Genomic DNA, 17,510 nt, shown 5'->3' with positions numbered 1-17,510 from the left:
GAAAGTAACCCAAAAGTAGTATAACACATTACAGTTCTCAAATGGTAATATTGTAATGTAACTAATTACTTTCAAATTACAGTAAGTATTAATGTATAAGGTATTACATTTTGGAAGTAACTTTCCCAGTACTCTTGGTGGATGTGTGCTGTTAGTTATTTTCAGTCAGACATGAAGTTTATTTGGAAAGATTAAGGACGCTCTTGCTTGCTCTTTATACTCGTGGAATGTCTTTTAAGGTAGTATCTGCATTTTTATGTAATCCTGAGATCCCATCTTGGAGATGGATTTGTCATGATTCACTAAACGTCCTGTACTGAGCTTTTATTTTGGTGTACTTCTACTTTTGTTTTGGTACCTGGATTGGGGTATGAGTATGGAAATTAAGGAAGTAAAAAAAGCAAAAATAAAAGCTTCAACAGGAAGTGAATTGTGCCAGGGGGCCAAGTTAACTCCACTGAAGGCCTTTATTATTTTAGTACTGTGTTTACATGGTTTTATTTAATAAATTTCAGCATAATGTAGCAATGAATGGTTGAATAAATCTCTCTCTTCTGCAGAGTCTATGCCAGTGGATTTTGAGTGTGAAGAAGAACTACAGGAAGAATGTGGCCTATCATAACTGGAGGCATGCCTTCAATACAGCCCAGTGCATGTTCGCCCTTCTCAAATCAGGACGCTTACAGGTGTGTGTAGCAAGTCACAGATTAGGCTGAGCTGATTCATTGATTGGATTCCCTACAGACAGGCTATATGTTTATATATACATCATACATTTTGTTGCAACTCATTTCTAAAACATATCATTCATTTTCTTCCTTCCCTGAACACACTGCAATTGCTGCCTGAGCATCATCAGTATGCCATCAGCATTACCATGCAACAGTAACTTTGAACAGTACATAAAACCATGTAATGATGTGTTTTGGAAAAGGGTTGGCAGTTATGTTAAATTTACATGATTTGTAGTTAATAGATTAAATTATATAAACGCTATAATGGATGGTTCAAATGTTTCAAAGGATCTCCTACACCACAAAGAATAAAATTGTCTGGAAAACACTGGATACCGGTGTTTTCCATGAGACAGGGAAAGTAATTTCATCTTGAAATACTGGAAAATCATAGCAGTACCAGCCTTAAAATATCCGTAGTAGCCATACTGGAGCCATGCTTTCAGTTGTGGTGGAAAAGCTGCTGTGTCATGTGCAGATGTAGTTTGTTCTTACCAGTCTTGATTCACTCATCCACCTCCTGACAGAATAATTTGAGCGATCTAGAGATCTTAGCCCTGATGATAGCAACTCTCTGCCACGACCTGGACCACAGAGGAGTCAACAACTCCTACATACAGAGGTACAGCAGGAGATCATGAGTCATAAGTATATGTATAATTACATATGCATGTGTGGTAACAAAATGTATCCACTCTGTGGGTTTCTTGCTTCTTATATGTGGTGTGTGTGTGGTCAGGAGCGACCACCCACTGGCACAGCTCTACTGCCACTCTACCATGGAGCATCACCACTTCGACCAGTGCCTCATGATCCTCAACAGCCCTGTAGGTGCATTCACCCACTCGTACACATATATACATAGCCTTTGGGTCAGCCCATCAAACTTCTCATTGCAGCAATCAGAGGAAACTTCAGACCTAATTTTTTCTCTCTTTCTCTAACAAGCGGTACCTTGCATTGTGTGATTAATGATCGCTGTGGCATGAATGCAGATGGATTTTGTTGTCATTATTTGTGCATATAATGGAAAATGGGACAGTGTGGTTTCGATTTCAAAATGGAATAACACCTATGTGTTGTATTAGCCGAAGTTCATGCTATTGTGTTATTATGGACATGTGCATTTTTTATTTATTCAATTCAGTTACATTTTATTTGTATACTGCCAAATCACAACAAAAAGGCATCCCAAGGCATTTTACATAGAAAACCATTGTAAAGTCCCTTCGCATTAGAGCTACAGTACACAATCAGCAAGGCCCATATACTGGTTGATAGCTTATTGCAAATCATATGGTTTATTAGGAACATCAGGCTAAAACGAATGCAGTCAACTACAACAGTGCTGTCATAAATCATCCTCTGTATCTGCTGATGATGGAAGATGTAGTTTGTGCTGCTGTTGAGCTGACTAGAATCAATAGCAGCCTGAAACGGTTTCAGCAATAACTGAACATTTTGTCAGGACTGTTGGACTGAACTAATTTAGCTTAGTTTGGTGTACTTAATAAACTAACATTTGACTGTATGTTGGCTGATAAGAATTATTTTCACTTTAAAATGTGCTGCTAAGCATTGAGATCATAAATATTAAAACAAATCAAATGGGTCCAGTATCAGTCCATAAAATGCAAGTAAATTCTGATGGCAAAGGTATTTGTTTATGTAAATTATGTTCAGTAAAAGTACGTTACAGTAATGTATATGATACATTTAGATTAGAGTTATTGATGAGATTATTGAGTTCATCACTGTAATGTTGCAGCAGGTAAAAGTGGAGCTAATGAATTTTTCAAACATAGTGCAGTAAAAACTACAAAATTTGTCTCTGAAGTCCAATCATGAGGTAGCAGAATAGGCTTTTGTACTATGTACTTAAATCTGCTTTAAAGCAGTATTATTGTATTTTTAGTCAGTTGTGTGTTAGCATAAACACAACACTGATATATTATCAGTCATTGTGTTAAGTCTGATGGATTCATGTCTAATATTTACTCTCATTTTAGCCAACTCCAAAAAAAAACAATCTATCTCTTTAAATGCTAAATACGCAAATGTTTTCACCAGATACTTGCTGTTTGTTTCCACTGTTCGATGCTCACAAACACACCCTTGACATATTCAGCCCTTTCACCTTACACATAAAATTATTGATTAGTGCAGGTTATTGCTATACTGAACCAGGTTACTCTGTAATGTGAAATGTGTGAGGCGTTGTACCTAAATACATATAATACTGTACTTTCCCCTCAGGGATTAGTAAAGTTTATCTTATCTTTAATTATTACCGAACAATGACGCTCTGTTAACCTTTTTAGCTTCCGTTAGTGTATGTTAGTGTATTGGTTTGGAGGCCATTCACTATATCATGGAGTCTGACCCACATTCATCAATCCTCAAAGCACCTTTTTTTGGCAAAACTGCTGGCAATCATATTAAACACTTGACATGCCCATATATCTGCAGTTATAGTTACTGACAAAGGAAGAATTGTCACCTTTATCAGGGATACATGACTACAGTAGCAGGAAGACAATGGGGACACACAGTTATGCAAAACATGGCATTAGTTGCCTTTTCTTCACAGCTGCAGCAGATTTGTTGTGCAGCAGCCGAACTCTTAACTGACACAAAAAGAGGCTGTATCTCTCTCCTCTTCTGGTTTCCCTAGATCTGCTATTGTCCTACAACAGCAACTGTTGTATATTCATGTTCTTTCATTTGTGTTACAGAATGCAGTCATAGCTTTTTATTGCAGAAACCAGAATTCACTGCCAGAAAATCACTGTAGAAACGGATGATTAAATAACTGTCTAAAATGTAATAAAATATGTAATAAAACTGGTAATTTCATAGGCTGATCATAAGGTAATAAAAATATTGAGCACATAAAACATTAACTTTGTGCATGTAATGTATTGAGTATTATGGGTTGCACTACTCTTGGAGGTAAAGCAGGACATCACACTTCACTGGCATCCCACCCACTAATAATGTATATTCATTGTCATTAAAGCTTAACATGCCTCTTGTTTCACTTGTTTCCAGTCTAAATGTAACCTTTTGATGTTGTGTACACCATCCACCTCTTTTGGACTGCTGTAGACAAATCAAAACAAATATTTCTACATGTTTATAATTGTGAACTGAACCTTTAATCTTGAAAGTGCTTTACAACAATGGATTTACAGTTTAAGCCTTTACACAAACAATGTTTTCAGTGATGTGTATGTCATAAAACTGTAATCAGCTTGAAAGATCACAGTTCAAATCAGTTGAACTTCAGTATGCCAGTATTTTATACACAGGACAACAATAGCTTGGTAACAGCTGCTTGCTGCAGGATCTTACATCTCCGGTCGTATTTATTACCCTAATTCTGCTCATTCTCCAGCTGATAGTGTACCATGGAACACTCTGAGAGCCCAATAAAATAAAGCAGCCTATAGCTTGCACTGATCTTTATGGCCTCCAAACAAACTAAATACACTCCTGACTCTGCAGCACCAATTAACCCCTCTAATGCTGGACACATTTAAACATATGCTCACAAATACAAATACACACAGACCCTGTTGCAAACTTGACAAGAACTAATGCAGACATGCACGCTTAAAAGCACTTCAAGTGAAAAGGACATGGAATAATAGTGCACAAACATGCATTCATTTAATTGATTTGCACGCGTACTTTTGAATGGCTTTGCCATGACAAAGGTGGACTGTCATGCTACAAGCTGCAGTCAGCATTATCATTATATAACATATTCCTCAGGGGGTTCAAGTTCAAAATTTATGTCCAATATGTTAACAAGTGTACATCTTTAAACAGCATGCAGAGCTGTTGCTGCACTTACATATTTTTCTCTGTCTCTCTCTCTCCAGGGAAACCAGATCCTGAGTGGTCTCTCCCTAGATGAGTACAAGTCCACTCTGAAGATGATCGAGAGGGCTATTCTCGCCACCGACCTGGCCCTGTACATGAAGTAGGTACCAAATGTCAAGGCCAGATGGAAATCTGACTGGAGAGGGGTAGAGTATGTTAAAATTCTCTTCGCCTTATTTAAAAGCACTATTAACACACATTCAAAATGACGACATTAACAAATGTCATACCACTTGTGTAGTTCAATTCAGCTCAGTTCAGTTTTATTTGTATAGTAGTCATTTCAAGGCACTTTACAAAAAAAAGAAAAAAACCCAACAAATCCCTTATGAGCAAGCACTTGGAGAAAGTGGAGAGGAAGAACTCCCTTTAACAAAATAAACCTCCAGCAGAACCAGACACTGCAGGTTGGTGGAGGCAGTAACCGCACATCAGCGATATACAGCTCCAGGACCGGGGACACCTGCAGAAGGTACAGAGAAAGAACAGAGAGAGAGGGAGAGAGCACAAACTAGGGGAGAGAGAGCACAAGGTTAGTGACATTCAATGGTGGAATATACATGTGAGGGGGGAGGAGAGGAAGAGAGGGGAGGGGAAGGGAGGGGAGGGTTAGGGTAGGGGAGCTCAGTGCACAAATGGAGAGTCCTCAGGCAGTCTAGGCCTATAGCAGCATAACTAAGGGATGGTTCAGGGTCACCTGAAGCCAGCCCTAACTATACGCTTTGTCAAAGAGGAAGGTTTTAAGTCTAAAAAAGTCTTAAAAGTACAGAGAGTGTCTGCCTCCTGAACCCAGGCTGGGAGCTGGTTCCACAGGAGAGGAGCTTGATAGCTAAAGGCTCTGCCTCCCATTCTACTTTTGGAAACTCTGGGAACCACAAGTAGACCTACACTCTGAGAACGAAGTGCTCTATTGGGATAATATGTTACTATGAGGTCTTTAAGGTATGAAGGAGCTTGATCATGAAGGGATTTGTATGTGAAAAGAAGGATTTTAAATTCTATTCTGTATTTTACAGGGAGCCAGTGAAGAGAAGCTAATATAGGAGAAATATGATCTCTCTTGCTAGTTCCTGTCAGAACTCTGGCTGCAGCATTTTGGATTAACTGGAGGCTTTTTATGGCGTTACTGGGATAGTAACGAGTTACAGTAATCTAGCCTTGAAGTAACAAACGCATGAGCTAGTTTTTCTGCATCATTTTGAGACAGGATGTTCGTAATTTTGGCAATGTAGTGTAAATGAAAGAAGGTAGTTCTAGAGATTTGTTTTATGTGTGAGTTAAAGGACATGTCCTGGTCAAAAATAACTCCAAGATATTTCAAGGCCAGGGCTATGCCATCTAAATGCCATCTGTTTCTGAGGTTTTTAGGCACAAATACAATAAATTCAGTTTTCTCTGAGTTTAAAAGAAAGTTACTGGTCATCCAGGCCTTTATGTCTTTTAAACATGCCTGAAGTCTGGCTAACTGGTTTGTGTTGTCAGGTTTCATAGATAGATAAAGGTGAGTGTCATCTGCATAGCAGTGGTAATTAATAGAGTGGTTCCTAATAACATTGCCTATTGGAAGCATGTATAAGGTGAACAGAATCAGTCCTAGCACAGAACCTTGTGGAACTCCATAACTAACTTTTGTGCACATGGAAGGTTCATCATGGACATGAACAAATTGGAATCTGTCCAATAAATAAGATTGGACAGCAGCGCACTCCCAATATAAACAAGTCAGTAGTTATAGCATTGAGAAGCTTATGGTCAAAGTGTCAGTAGCTTTAACATAGCACAATAACTTGTCAGTGCACTGTTGGAAGACGCCCTTTACTGGAAGATATACATATTGAATGAGGGACCATACCAATTGCATTATTCTCCTGTATATGGCAAAGGTATTTGTTTATACATTGCTTGTACATTGCTTAAACATGTTTCCCTCATCATTTTTTCAATCTGTAACAATAATCTGTAATTTATCAATTCCTAGCTATCCATTATATTTGAAGAATGCAGCAATTATGCATTGTATTGTTTTGAAATGTCATTTTTAACTAAATATGCAGCATCCCTCTCTTCCTTCCTGCATATATTTGTATGTATCATCATCTCTGCTTCAATTGCCTTTTTTTCTTTCACTCCTTTTCAGACATGTGCCTCAGTGATTTCAGCTCTTATCTCGGCCATCTTTCAGTTTAGACAGTGGGTAGTTCAGGAGGTAAATAGGTTATATATGAGCATAATTATCTGCTCTGTTATTGTACGTGTGTGTGTGACTGTGTGTGTTGCCAGGAGGCGGGGAGAGTTTTTTGAGCTCACCAAGAACAGCCAATTTGTCTGGGAGGATGAACATCACAGAGACTTACTGAGGCAAGTACAAATCCTCCAGGACTCAAACATGCACCAACATACAGTGTATTATGGCAACAGAATTTTTACATCCAGCATATACTTATTTGCGTTTCAAGAATGAGATCTGAACACCAATCTCTCTCTCATCTCTCCATGTTATGGAGTCATGGTGTGGTTACCTTAGATTAGCCAAAACAGCTAGGAAGCACGGGATTGCATATATATGTATATATACAGTGGGTACGGAAAGTATTCAGACCCCTTTAAATTTTTCACTCTTTGTGTCATTGCAGCCATTTGCCAAAATCAAAAAAGCTCATTTTATTTCTCATTAATGCACACTCAGCACCCCATCTTGACAGAAAAAAACAGAAATGTAGAAATTTTTGCAAATTTATTAAAAAAGAAAAACTGAAATATCACATGGTCATAAGTATTCAGACCCTGTGCTCAGTATTGAGTAGAAGCACCCTTTTGAGCTAGTACAGCCATGAGTCTTCTTGGGAATGATGCAACAAGTTTTTCACACCTGGATTTGGGGATAAATAATAATAATAATAATAATAATAATACATTTTATTTCATGGCGCCTTTCAAACTCTCAAGAACACCTTACAGAGAGAAAAAGGAAGCATACAGCATGAAATACATAGAGTGCATTAAAACAACAATAAAATCAGCAATGCATAAACAGAAGGCCAGAATGTAAAGGCAAAAGTGCGGAGCATCCAGGAAGTGGGCGATGTACAGCAAAAGCAAATTGAAACACAGAAACCCAGATGACAGAACAACAAATATGAAACAATATGAGACAATATGAAATAGGCGGAGGGTGGTAGAACATCATGGGCTGCTTTGAGAAGTTAAGAGAGTTAGGTGGAAAACGCTATACGGAACAGATACGTTTTGAGTGATGATTTAAAAGTTGATAAGTCCGGAGACGACCAGATGCGATGAGGGAGAATGTTCCAAAGGCGGGGCGCAGTGTGGCTGAAGGATCTAGCGCCCATGGTGGCCAGGCGCACTGTAGCGGTGCAGAGGAGAGTGGAACTGGAGGAACGGAGAGTACGAGGCGGAGAATAGATGTGAAGTAGATCAGTGATGTATGGTGGGGCAATAGAGTGGAGGGCTTTGTAGGTGAGAAGGAGGATTTTATAGTTTATATGGAAGGACACAGGGAGCCAGTGAAGTTGTTTAAGGACAGGGGTAATATGATGTGAGAATGGAGTTCTGGTGATGATTCGGGCAGCAGAGTTCTGGACAAGTTGAAGTTTATGAAGTGATTTGAGAGGTAGACCAGTGAGGAGTGAGTTACAGTAATCCAAACGAGAGGTGACAAAGGCATTAACGAGTATGGCCGTGCTATCGATGGTGAGTGAAGAACGGATGCGGTTTATGTTACGGAGATGGGAGTAGGCCGACCGGGTGGTGGTATTGATATGCTGAGTGAAGGAGAGAGTACCGTCTAGGATGACACCCAGGCTTTTAACTTGGGGGGAGGGGAGGACAGTATTGTTGTCAATTAAAATGGAGAAGGTGCTGGTTTTAGAAAGGGTGGATTTGGTGCCCACGAGGAGAATTTCAGTTTTGTCGGGGTTGAGTTTCAAAAAGTTATGGGTGAACCAGGATTTGATATTATGTAAGCAGGTAAGGAGGGAGGGAGGGGGGAGGGTAGAAGATGGAGCAGCAGAGAGGTAGAGCTGGGTGTTGTCTGCATAACAGTGGAAATTGATGTTATGTTGCCTAAAGATATGTCCGAGAGGAAGGAGATAAATAATGAAGAGGAGGGGCCCCAGGACAGAGCCCTGGGGCACGCCACAACTGACAGTAGAGGGCTGGGAGTGGAAGTTCTGGAGATGGACGGACTGGGTGCGGTCAGAGAGGTAGGAGGTGAACCATGAGAGGACCGAGCCGGCTATGCCGATGGAAGCAAGGCGATGGAGGAGAATATTGTGCGAGATGGTGTCAAAAGCTGCAGTTAGGTCAAGGAGGATGAGGATGGAGACAAGGCCAGAGTCTGCGGCTACTAGGAGGTCGTTGGTGATTTTGACCAGGGCAGTTTCAGTGCTGTGAAGATGGCGGAAACCAGATTGAAAGTGTTTGTATAGGCTATTGGCGGCAAGGTGGGTATGGACCTGGTGGTGGACAACTTTTTCAAGAATTTTAGAGAGGAACGGGAGATTGGAGATAGGGCGGAAGTTGTTAAGGTTCGCAGGATCGAGGCCAGGTTTTTTTAGGATTGGTGTGATGATGGCTGTCTTGAGTGATGGGGGTACGATACCAGAACTGAGGGAAGTGTGAATAATGTGGGTAAGATGAGGAAGGAGAGAAGGGAGACAGAGCTTGACGAGGTTGGTTGGTAGGGGGTCAAGTTTGCAGGTTGAGGGTTTGGATTTGAGGATCAGTGAAGAGATAACCGTGGTGGGTGGAATGATAAAACTCGAAAGCGGGGAGGATACTGATAGACAGGGTAGGGTACAGTGGAGGCAGTTCGCAGTGTCACAGATGGGGGGAAATTGCTGGTGTATATTTTCGATTTTTGATGAGAAGAAATCCAGGAAGTTATTGCACAAGGTGGTGGAGAGTGAGGGGAAGAGAGGAGTATCGGGAGGGCCCAATAAATTTTTGACATCCTTGGGATCCTCTGCCATTCTTCCTTGCAGATCCTCTCCAGTTCTGTCAGGTTGGATGGTGAACGTTGGTGGACAGCCATTTTCAGGTCTCTCCAGAGATGCTCAATTGGGTTTAGGTCAGGGCTCTGGCTGGGCCAGTCAAGAACGGTCACAGAGTTGTTCCGAAGCCACTCCTTTGTTATTTTAGCTGTGTGCTTAGGGTCATTGTCCTGTTCAAAGGTGAACCTTCGGCCCAGTCTGAAGTCCTGAGCACTCTGGAAGAGGTTTTCTTCCAGGATATCTCTGTACTTGGCTACATTCATCTTTCCTTCAATTGCAACCAGTCGTCCTGTCCCTGCAGCTGAAAAACACCCCCACAACATGATGCTCCCATCACCATGTTTCACTGTAGGGATTGTATTGGGCAGGTGATGAGCAGTGCCTGGTTTTCTCCACACATACTGCTTAGAATTAACGCCAAAAAGTTCATTCTTGGTCTCATCAGACCAGAGAATCTTATTTCTCATAGTCTGGGAGTCCTTCATGTGTTTTTTGGCAAACTCTATGCAGGCTTTCATGTGTCTTGCACTGAGGAGAGGCTTCCGTCGGGCCACTCTGCCATAAAGCCCTGACTGGTGGAGGGCTGCAGTGATAGTTGACTTTGTGGAACTTTCTCCCATCTCCCTACTGCATCTCTGGAGCTCAGCCACAGTGATCTTTGGGTTCTTCTTTACCTCTCTCACCAAGGCTCCTCTCCCACGATTGCTCAGTTTGGCTGGACGTCCAGGTCTAGGAAGAGTTCTGGTCGTCCCAAACTTTTTCCATTTGAGGATTATGGAGGCCACTGTGCTCTTAGGAACCTTGAGTGCTGCAGAAATGATTTTGTAACCTTGGCCAGATCTGTGCCTTGCCACAATTCTGTCTCTGAGCTCCTTGGGCAGTTCCTTCGACCTCATGATTCTCATTTGCTCTGACATGCACTGTGAGCTGTAAGGTCTTATATAGACAGGTGTGTGCCTTTCCTAATCAAGTCCAATCAGTTTAATTAAACACAGCTGGACTCCAATGAAGGAGCAGAACCATCTCAAGGAGGATCAGAAGAAATGGACAGCATGTGAGTTAAATATGAGTGTCACTGCAAAGGGACTGAATACTTATGACTATGTGATATTTCAGTTTTTCTTTTTTAATAAATTTGCAAAAATTTCTACATTTCTGTTTTTTTCTGTCAAGATGGGGTGCTGAGTGTACATTAATGAGAAATAACATGAACTTTTTTGATTTTGGCAAATTTCTGCAATGACACAAAGAGTGAAAAATTTAAAGGGGTCTGAATACTTTCCGCACCCACTGTATAAGGCTGACAAACTCGGTGTGTGGGTGGTGTGTGTGTGTGTGTGTGTGTGTATGATTTTTCCCAGAAACAAGTTGTTGAAGTGGTCTCTCAGTGAGAATATGTTGATGGCTTTATACAGTTTGTCTGTATGCTATGACGTCATTGGTATTTTGTACAAATACTGCAGGAGTTTTATGCCTTCTGTTCTTGATGTTGTGCATTAACCATTTTAATTTTACAGAATTCTTTTTACAAAAATTGTATGTTAGAGATACAATAAATGATTTTAAACACGCAAAATATGTTTCAATATATCTCGTCCTTCAGGTCCATGTTGATGACTGCATGCGATATCTCAGCTATCACCAAGCCCTGGCCTGTGCAGAAAAGGGTAAAATCTGTTAGGATGTCTGTCTAATCTATGTGTACTGTACTGCAACAGTTTGACATTCTCTCACATACAGTTTTCTTTCTTTCCTTCTGGTTTTTGTAGTTAGTTTCTCACAGCTTAACTCTCCTTCATTATAAACTGTACAAAGCTAGTCATCCTTTTACAGAATGAAACTTCTGCCGAATATAGTTAATCAGTGGTTGTTTTGTGACTGTACACTGTCTACTGTCACTTGGCACAGGAAGAAATGAAACAGCTGAAGATGTTGAGGTTCTCTCTGGGAGGGACGAGGATGGATAGGATCAGGAATGAGGACATCAGAGGGACAGCTCATGTTAGATGTTTTGGAGAAAAAGCCAGTGAAGCCAGATTGAGATGGTTTGGACATGTTCAGAGGAGGGACAGTGAATACATTGGTAAAAGGCTGCTGAGGATGCTGAGGCACACACACACACAGAAGTTTGTCAGCCTTATAATACTGTATATATATATAAGCTTCCTAGCTGTTTTGGCTAATCTAAGCTAACCACACCATGACAGCCTTTGTATATGTGCTGGTGATGAGTAAAGAGTACAGTGTATAGCTTTTTACAGCTTTTTCTTGCCTGTTGCTGTTGACAACAGGCTGAAGAGACTGTGAAGGAGGACATGAGGATAGTTGGTGTGAGTGAGGAGGATACAGAGGATAGGGTTAAGCAGCCGGGGAGCAGCTGAAAGGAAAAGAAGAAGACACTAAAAAGTTGAGAATTTAAAATGGCACATGCATACTGAAAACACTGTATCCCATCTGACTGAATGAATTCATGTTAAAGTTTCTGGTCACTTAGCAGAACAAGCTGAAAACACGTACTATCACCTTATTATGTTCTTGTTGACTACCATGTTAGCACCTGTTTACACATATACAGTTGTTACAGTTAAATCCCTATCTACTATCTGCTTCCAGCACAACTCACCAGATTAATGAATTACAGTGTTCCACTTTTCGCTCTGCTTTAGTCTTCACCACTTCTACGCTGCTACATGCATTACTATGTTACCAGCTGACTTTGTATATGTGCTGTTTGGTGATGAGTAAAGAGTACAGTGTATAGCTTTTTACAGCTTTTTGTTGCCTGTTGCTGTTGACATCAGGCTGAAGACTAGGACCTGGTATAAAGTGCCAGAAGGTTTCTACCCAGAAAATGCACTGCAGCACTTCCTGCTGTGTCTCAATCTTGATTCTATCACTCTTGTGCTACTGTAACACTATTTTCTTTCTCACACACATTTGTTTCACAGTTTTCCTAACCCTTCAGAGAGCTGTGTGCCTTTTGTTTTATCTCCCCAGTGGCCTTCATTAATGTGTACCTCATTAGGAACCACTGGCACAGTAAGAAGTCCAAAGAGAAGAAGTCAGGCACTTTGAGTGTGTGTGTGTGTGTGTGTGTGCGTGTGTGTGCGTGCGTGCGTGCGTGTGTGTGTGTGTGTGTGTGTTTGTGTGTTGACAACTGCGTGCTCATTAATAAAAATAGCTGTGCCTTTGTCCTCAGATTACACTCCTAAAAACATTGCCTTCATAAGTCTTCTGCCATTTTAGTCCTTTTTTCCCTCTTTGAAAAGATGATTTTTCTTTTTTTATATCCAGTCTGATTTAGGCAGTTGTCTTGTACGATTTTCTGCCTCGACTCCTTATTGTATTTGTCTGCCTTTTCTTCTAAAAAAGTGCATGAAAATTGTGGAAATGTTAAATTGGGCTTTGATGTCACACCACAGCCATTATGGTCATAGTCAGAGTTGAAGGATAATTCCAGCTTTTTGCAGCTTGAATCTTGCTATCATAGTTGTAGCCTTCATTTCATTGAGTTATAATAATATTTTATTCACCAAAGTAATTGCTGAGATCTGGCAACAAAGCCACATCACGATAACAAAGTTAGGATAATTGAAAGATCTTCTGGAAAAATGACAATTGTTGTATAACCCACAATTATCCTCTAAGGTTCATGTTTCTCCCTGTCTTGACTTGCATTTTTTTGCTGACCTTAGATGGCCAGTGAGTCAAACAGCACTTGACCCCACTGATCATGAACATAAGGACAGTGTGGGAGTGTACAAGCAGCTGCCAAAATCAACAAGAATACTTTCAGAAATCCAGGAGTAGGTCAGTGTTACGGTTGTTGAAGTGGCTCCTGACCACTGACATTATTTTGACACGAAGCTCATTCGCTTTGCAGTGTGGACATAAATACTCTGATGTTTTTACTGATATAAAGGTAAATAAAGACTCAAGTTCCTTAGCATCATTGATTACCAGTTGCCTCATGCTTAGTGTTGGTTTTAGTCAGCTATAATAAGCTCTCTCTCTAGCTGAGTCTCCCTGTAGCTCCATAGTGCGGAGCCTTGATTACAGACTCAATCAAGAGCAACAGATGGCTTCTCTACATACATACACACAGAGTGACACTGATTGGAGCCCGAGGCAGCAGTCAGATCTCATTTAGCTCTCTGTAAACAGATGGAGACCATTAACTCAGTGTGACTACTAGTCTTTGGCAGACCTTTCCCTTCTTCTTACTTTGCTTTTTGTTTTGTTCTTAACTCTATACATACCAATGTATACATTCCCTCACTAATATTCCTTCTACTGCTTCCTTCCATGCTTTTGTTTTTGCAGCCGCTGCATGTGTTGTTTCTTGCCTTCTTTGTGTATATTCTTGCTCTTTTCCAGTCATTTCACAATATTCACATTTGACTCTGTGGATTCTGGCAGCAGCAAAAGTATTTTGTCATCACCAGGGTAGGATGTCCTAAGTTTATTCCTAAAATCATCCCCCTGGGAAGTTCATTAAAATGCCTGCATTGAAATTCAAACTACCACAAATAGACCAGATGGTTTCAGAGGTTTAGTACAACAACACACAGTATTGTGTTCTTTTTTTCACCAGCTTAAAGTTTATTGACCTCTTTTCTCTGATGCAGATTGCAGAGCTGGTAGCCACTGAGTTCTTTGAACAGGGGGATAAAGAGAGACAAGAGCTGAACATTGAGCCAATTGTGAGTACAGGGTATCACTCCAGGAATTACTTTGTGAAATGACTATTGTGATAAGTTGTTTGAGTCACTTTCCCCAGCATTTGCCAGTTCCAGCTTCAGAGTTGTGAAGATTTGCTATTTCTCTTTGTTGTAAATGAAAAATCTTTGGGTTTTGACCTATTGATCAGGCAAAACAAGCAATTTGGAGGCTACATCGAGTTATGGGAAATTGTGACGTGACATTTCCAGGACAAATAATTGTCAAAATGATTGATTAGGTGATGAATCTGAGGTCATATGGGAGTGTCCTAACTTTTTAGAGCCATGGAATGGCTTTAAACACCTATGACCCTTCTGCATGACACAACCTAAGAACAAAGGAAAATAATCAAATATTTGAAGCACTGAACAGTTCTGATTGTTTCTGAGGTACTTTAAATGTTGATGTTTCTCCTCTCAACTTAGGACCTTATGAATCGTGAGAAAAGAGATAAAATTCCCAGCATGCAGGTGTCCTTCATTGATGCCATCTGCATTCAGTTATACGAGGTAATTCAGCCAAATGAAACTCACAGTTACTACTGTTTCTGTCTCTGGAAACCACTAAACCAAACCTGCTGGAAAGATGTTGTCAGGCTGTCTCACATTGTGAAGAAACTTGTATTGTGAAACCAGATGTTAACTGAATGAACACTGGATGTTAAAGCAATGCTCATTTAATTCCTCTTGTTAGATAAAATGCTTTGTCTGTGTCGCAGACCTTGGCTGGCATGTCGGAGCATTGTTCCCCACTGTTGGAAGGATGTCAGAAAAACCGGCAACATTGGAAGCGTCTGGCTGAGGATTGTGAGAAGGGGCTCGTCAACGGCTTGGTGTGAATCCAAAGCCTGTTTGGCTTTTAATCAACACCAGTTCCCAAGGTTCCTTCTGTACAACTTGGTCTCACAAAGTTCCTTGAAAAGAGCATCATATAAAAGAACAACTTCAACGCCTCATGCAGCAGATTGTGGTAAAAAAGCCACTAGATGTGGTTGGACAGTGACGGGGCAGATACAGTTGTCTTCAACTTTAGCATTTTACTTTCTTTAAGTCTGGCTTTTAATTTAGCAGTTTCAGCCTACCTGTAATTTAATTGCCTAGACCAGGAAATAATGCTGATCTGGCTTTGAACTAGAAGCCAGGAATGTCAGTCCAAATCTCAGTACTTGCACAATTATTACAGTGCAAGAAGGTGGAGCAGTCAGATAACCTTTCGGCAGGTTAATAGACTTGCAACTGTAGTTGCTGCAATGGATAAACTCACTAAACTGCTTGTTTGCAACCTGTCTGCTCACCTGCTGGAATTTATTGAAGCAATTTTGCCATCTTCCCAGATCTCAGTAACTCATACCAGATCATCATACCAGATGGCTAAAACTATTAAAATGTAACCCCATTCCTTGTATCACTTAATATAAAACCTTATCAGATCATTGTAGCTGTTAGATAACTCCAATGGCAAGTAAAAATGTCACACTCATTTCAGCAAACTTTGTGAGACCTGTCTTCTTTTTGTCACCATTCTGTCATAGCTGTCACTCATCGCAGACAATAACAGTCAGCACTAAGCTATATTTATTACTATGGCTCTTTTTATTTTTGCACAGCGTGGCTTTCATCTTGAACTCTCACCCACACTATCTCTCATAGGTAGTGAATTTTAGGGGAACACTGAACAGTAAGACATGGATCCCTAGGGATCAGCACCATTACAGATACAGATATTGTATTTACAATATACATAGTCTCAATAATCTGAGTTTGTTAAAGATGTCTTCATTGATAGCACACATTCTTCAAGGGTTTAAATCTTTTGTAACATTTTTCCACATGTTCTTAACTATTGCATATTTATTTTAGTTTTATATATTTATTAGAGTTTGTATATTTTAAAGTTATCCTTTTGTCGAGCGCACCATTGCTTATACAAGAAATGTAGTTTCCATACTTAAAACCCATCTCTGCTTGTTTTGAAGGAACTCTTTCAGATGGCATTTGGAAATGTACTGTATTTAGTTGAGTTTTTCCAAAATGCAAAATAGCCAAAGACTAGACCTGCACTTTCAAAGGGCAATGGGTCTAGAATTTCCACTGCCTTGTGATAAAATAGGACAACCTCACAATTGAACGAATTTCTCATAATTTATACCTTTGCCCTGTGAGAGGGGGTTTTTACATCACCTTTTTAAAATTACGAGTAACGTTTGCATTGGGAGCAGCCTGACCAGAGTGTGTTGTGATTTATTACTTTATGTCACATGCATTGTTTCCAACAAAATAACATAACTGAACCTTCCAAAAACCAACCACCAAGATGGCAACAGGCGTGTCATCTCCGGTACAGTACATGCTGCCACACATAATTTCTATAAATTTGTAATCTGGCATATATACATCGTGATAAATTTATAGCAAGCTTTTATCAGTTCTTATAGTAGTCTAAAAGAGATTTGACAAAAATAAAAAACAGCCACATCCAGTCAGGTTTACAATCAAACTAAACATTTTTTGTAACTTTCTTTGAAGATGTATGATAAAGAAGCTGGATGTTTACTTGTATTCCCATATTCAATTGTCATCATTCACCTCACTTTGCAGTTATATAAACCTTTAGTACTCTACGCACAGTAACAGGTCCCACCTAGCATTTTATAAACAGCAACAAACAGGCTGAACGGCCTGATCCTAAAGCACTTTTGTAGATGCACATGCTCAAAAAGCTCATTTGTATCTGTGGTTGTATTTTGTACTTTGAATAAGTCTCCAATACATGTGTCTGTGACCTAAGAAAATATCTCTCTATTTCCTCACTGCTTCAGTCTCTGGGTTGTTTTTTGTGATGTTGCATGTACATGAGAGGGCATTACACCAGAGAGCTGCTTTTTATAGATAAGAAACCTATGGGTGTCCATTGCAGGTGAGACAAAGTAATATGCTAATATGGTACTGTTAAAAAGGAATGTTCCACATCTGCATCTGTTGACACCACTGACCACTGTGAGATAATGTATGTCCTATTAAAGAATAATGCTTATTTTGTCTGTGTATTGTTCTATATTTTGGGTTGGGGCTTTGGCTCAATATTGTGTGTATGTCATGCCGCACTGCCACCTTTTGGTCAAAACCAGTAGTACAACAAAAATAAATAAGGGTGA

At 40.1% G+C, this 17,510-nt stretch overlaps 1 protein-coding gene across 4 annotated transcripts in view; it reads left to right on the top strand.

Moving 5' to 3' along the window:
* Positions 1–17,389, top strand: part of pde5ab (phosphodiesterase 5A, cGMP-specific, b) — a 62,297-nt gene extending 44,908 nt beyond the window's left edge. For all 4 annotated transcript variants that reach the window (XM_026330938.1, XM_026330945.1, XM_026330932.1 and 1 more), the window contains exons 14-22: positions 561–686; positions 1,262–1,356; positions 1,474–1,561; positions 4,622–4,722; positions 6,903–6,980; positions 11,238–11,301; positions 14,263–14,337; positions 14,782–14,865; positions 15,075–17,389. In XM_026330938.1, the coding sequence (XP_026186723.1) occupies positions 561–686; positions 1,262–1,356; positions 1,474–1,561; positions 4,622–4,722; positions 6,903–6,980; positions 11,238–11,301; positions 14,263–14,337; positions 14,782–14,865; positions 15,075–15,194 (831 nt within the window). In that variant the 3' untranslated portion in view covers positions 15,195–17,389. The remainder of the gene's footprint in view (positions 1–560; positions 687–1,261; positions 1,357–1,473; positions 1,562–4,621; positions 4,723–6,902; positions 6,981–11,237; positions 11,302–14,262; positions 14,338–14,781; positions 14,866–15,074) is intronic.
* Positions 17,390–17,510: the final 121 nt, after the last annotated feature.

Source organism: Mastacembelus armatus, chromosome 18, assembly GCF_900324485.2.
Source record: "Mastacembelus armatus chromosome 18, fMasArm1.2, whole genome shotgun sequence".
Taxonomy (NCBI): domain Eukaryota; kingdom Metazoa; phylum Chordata; class Actinopteri; order Synbranchiformes; family Mastacembelidae; genus Mastacembelus; species Mastacembelus armatus.
This window is presented reverse-complemented; position numbering and strand designations above follow the sequence as displayed.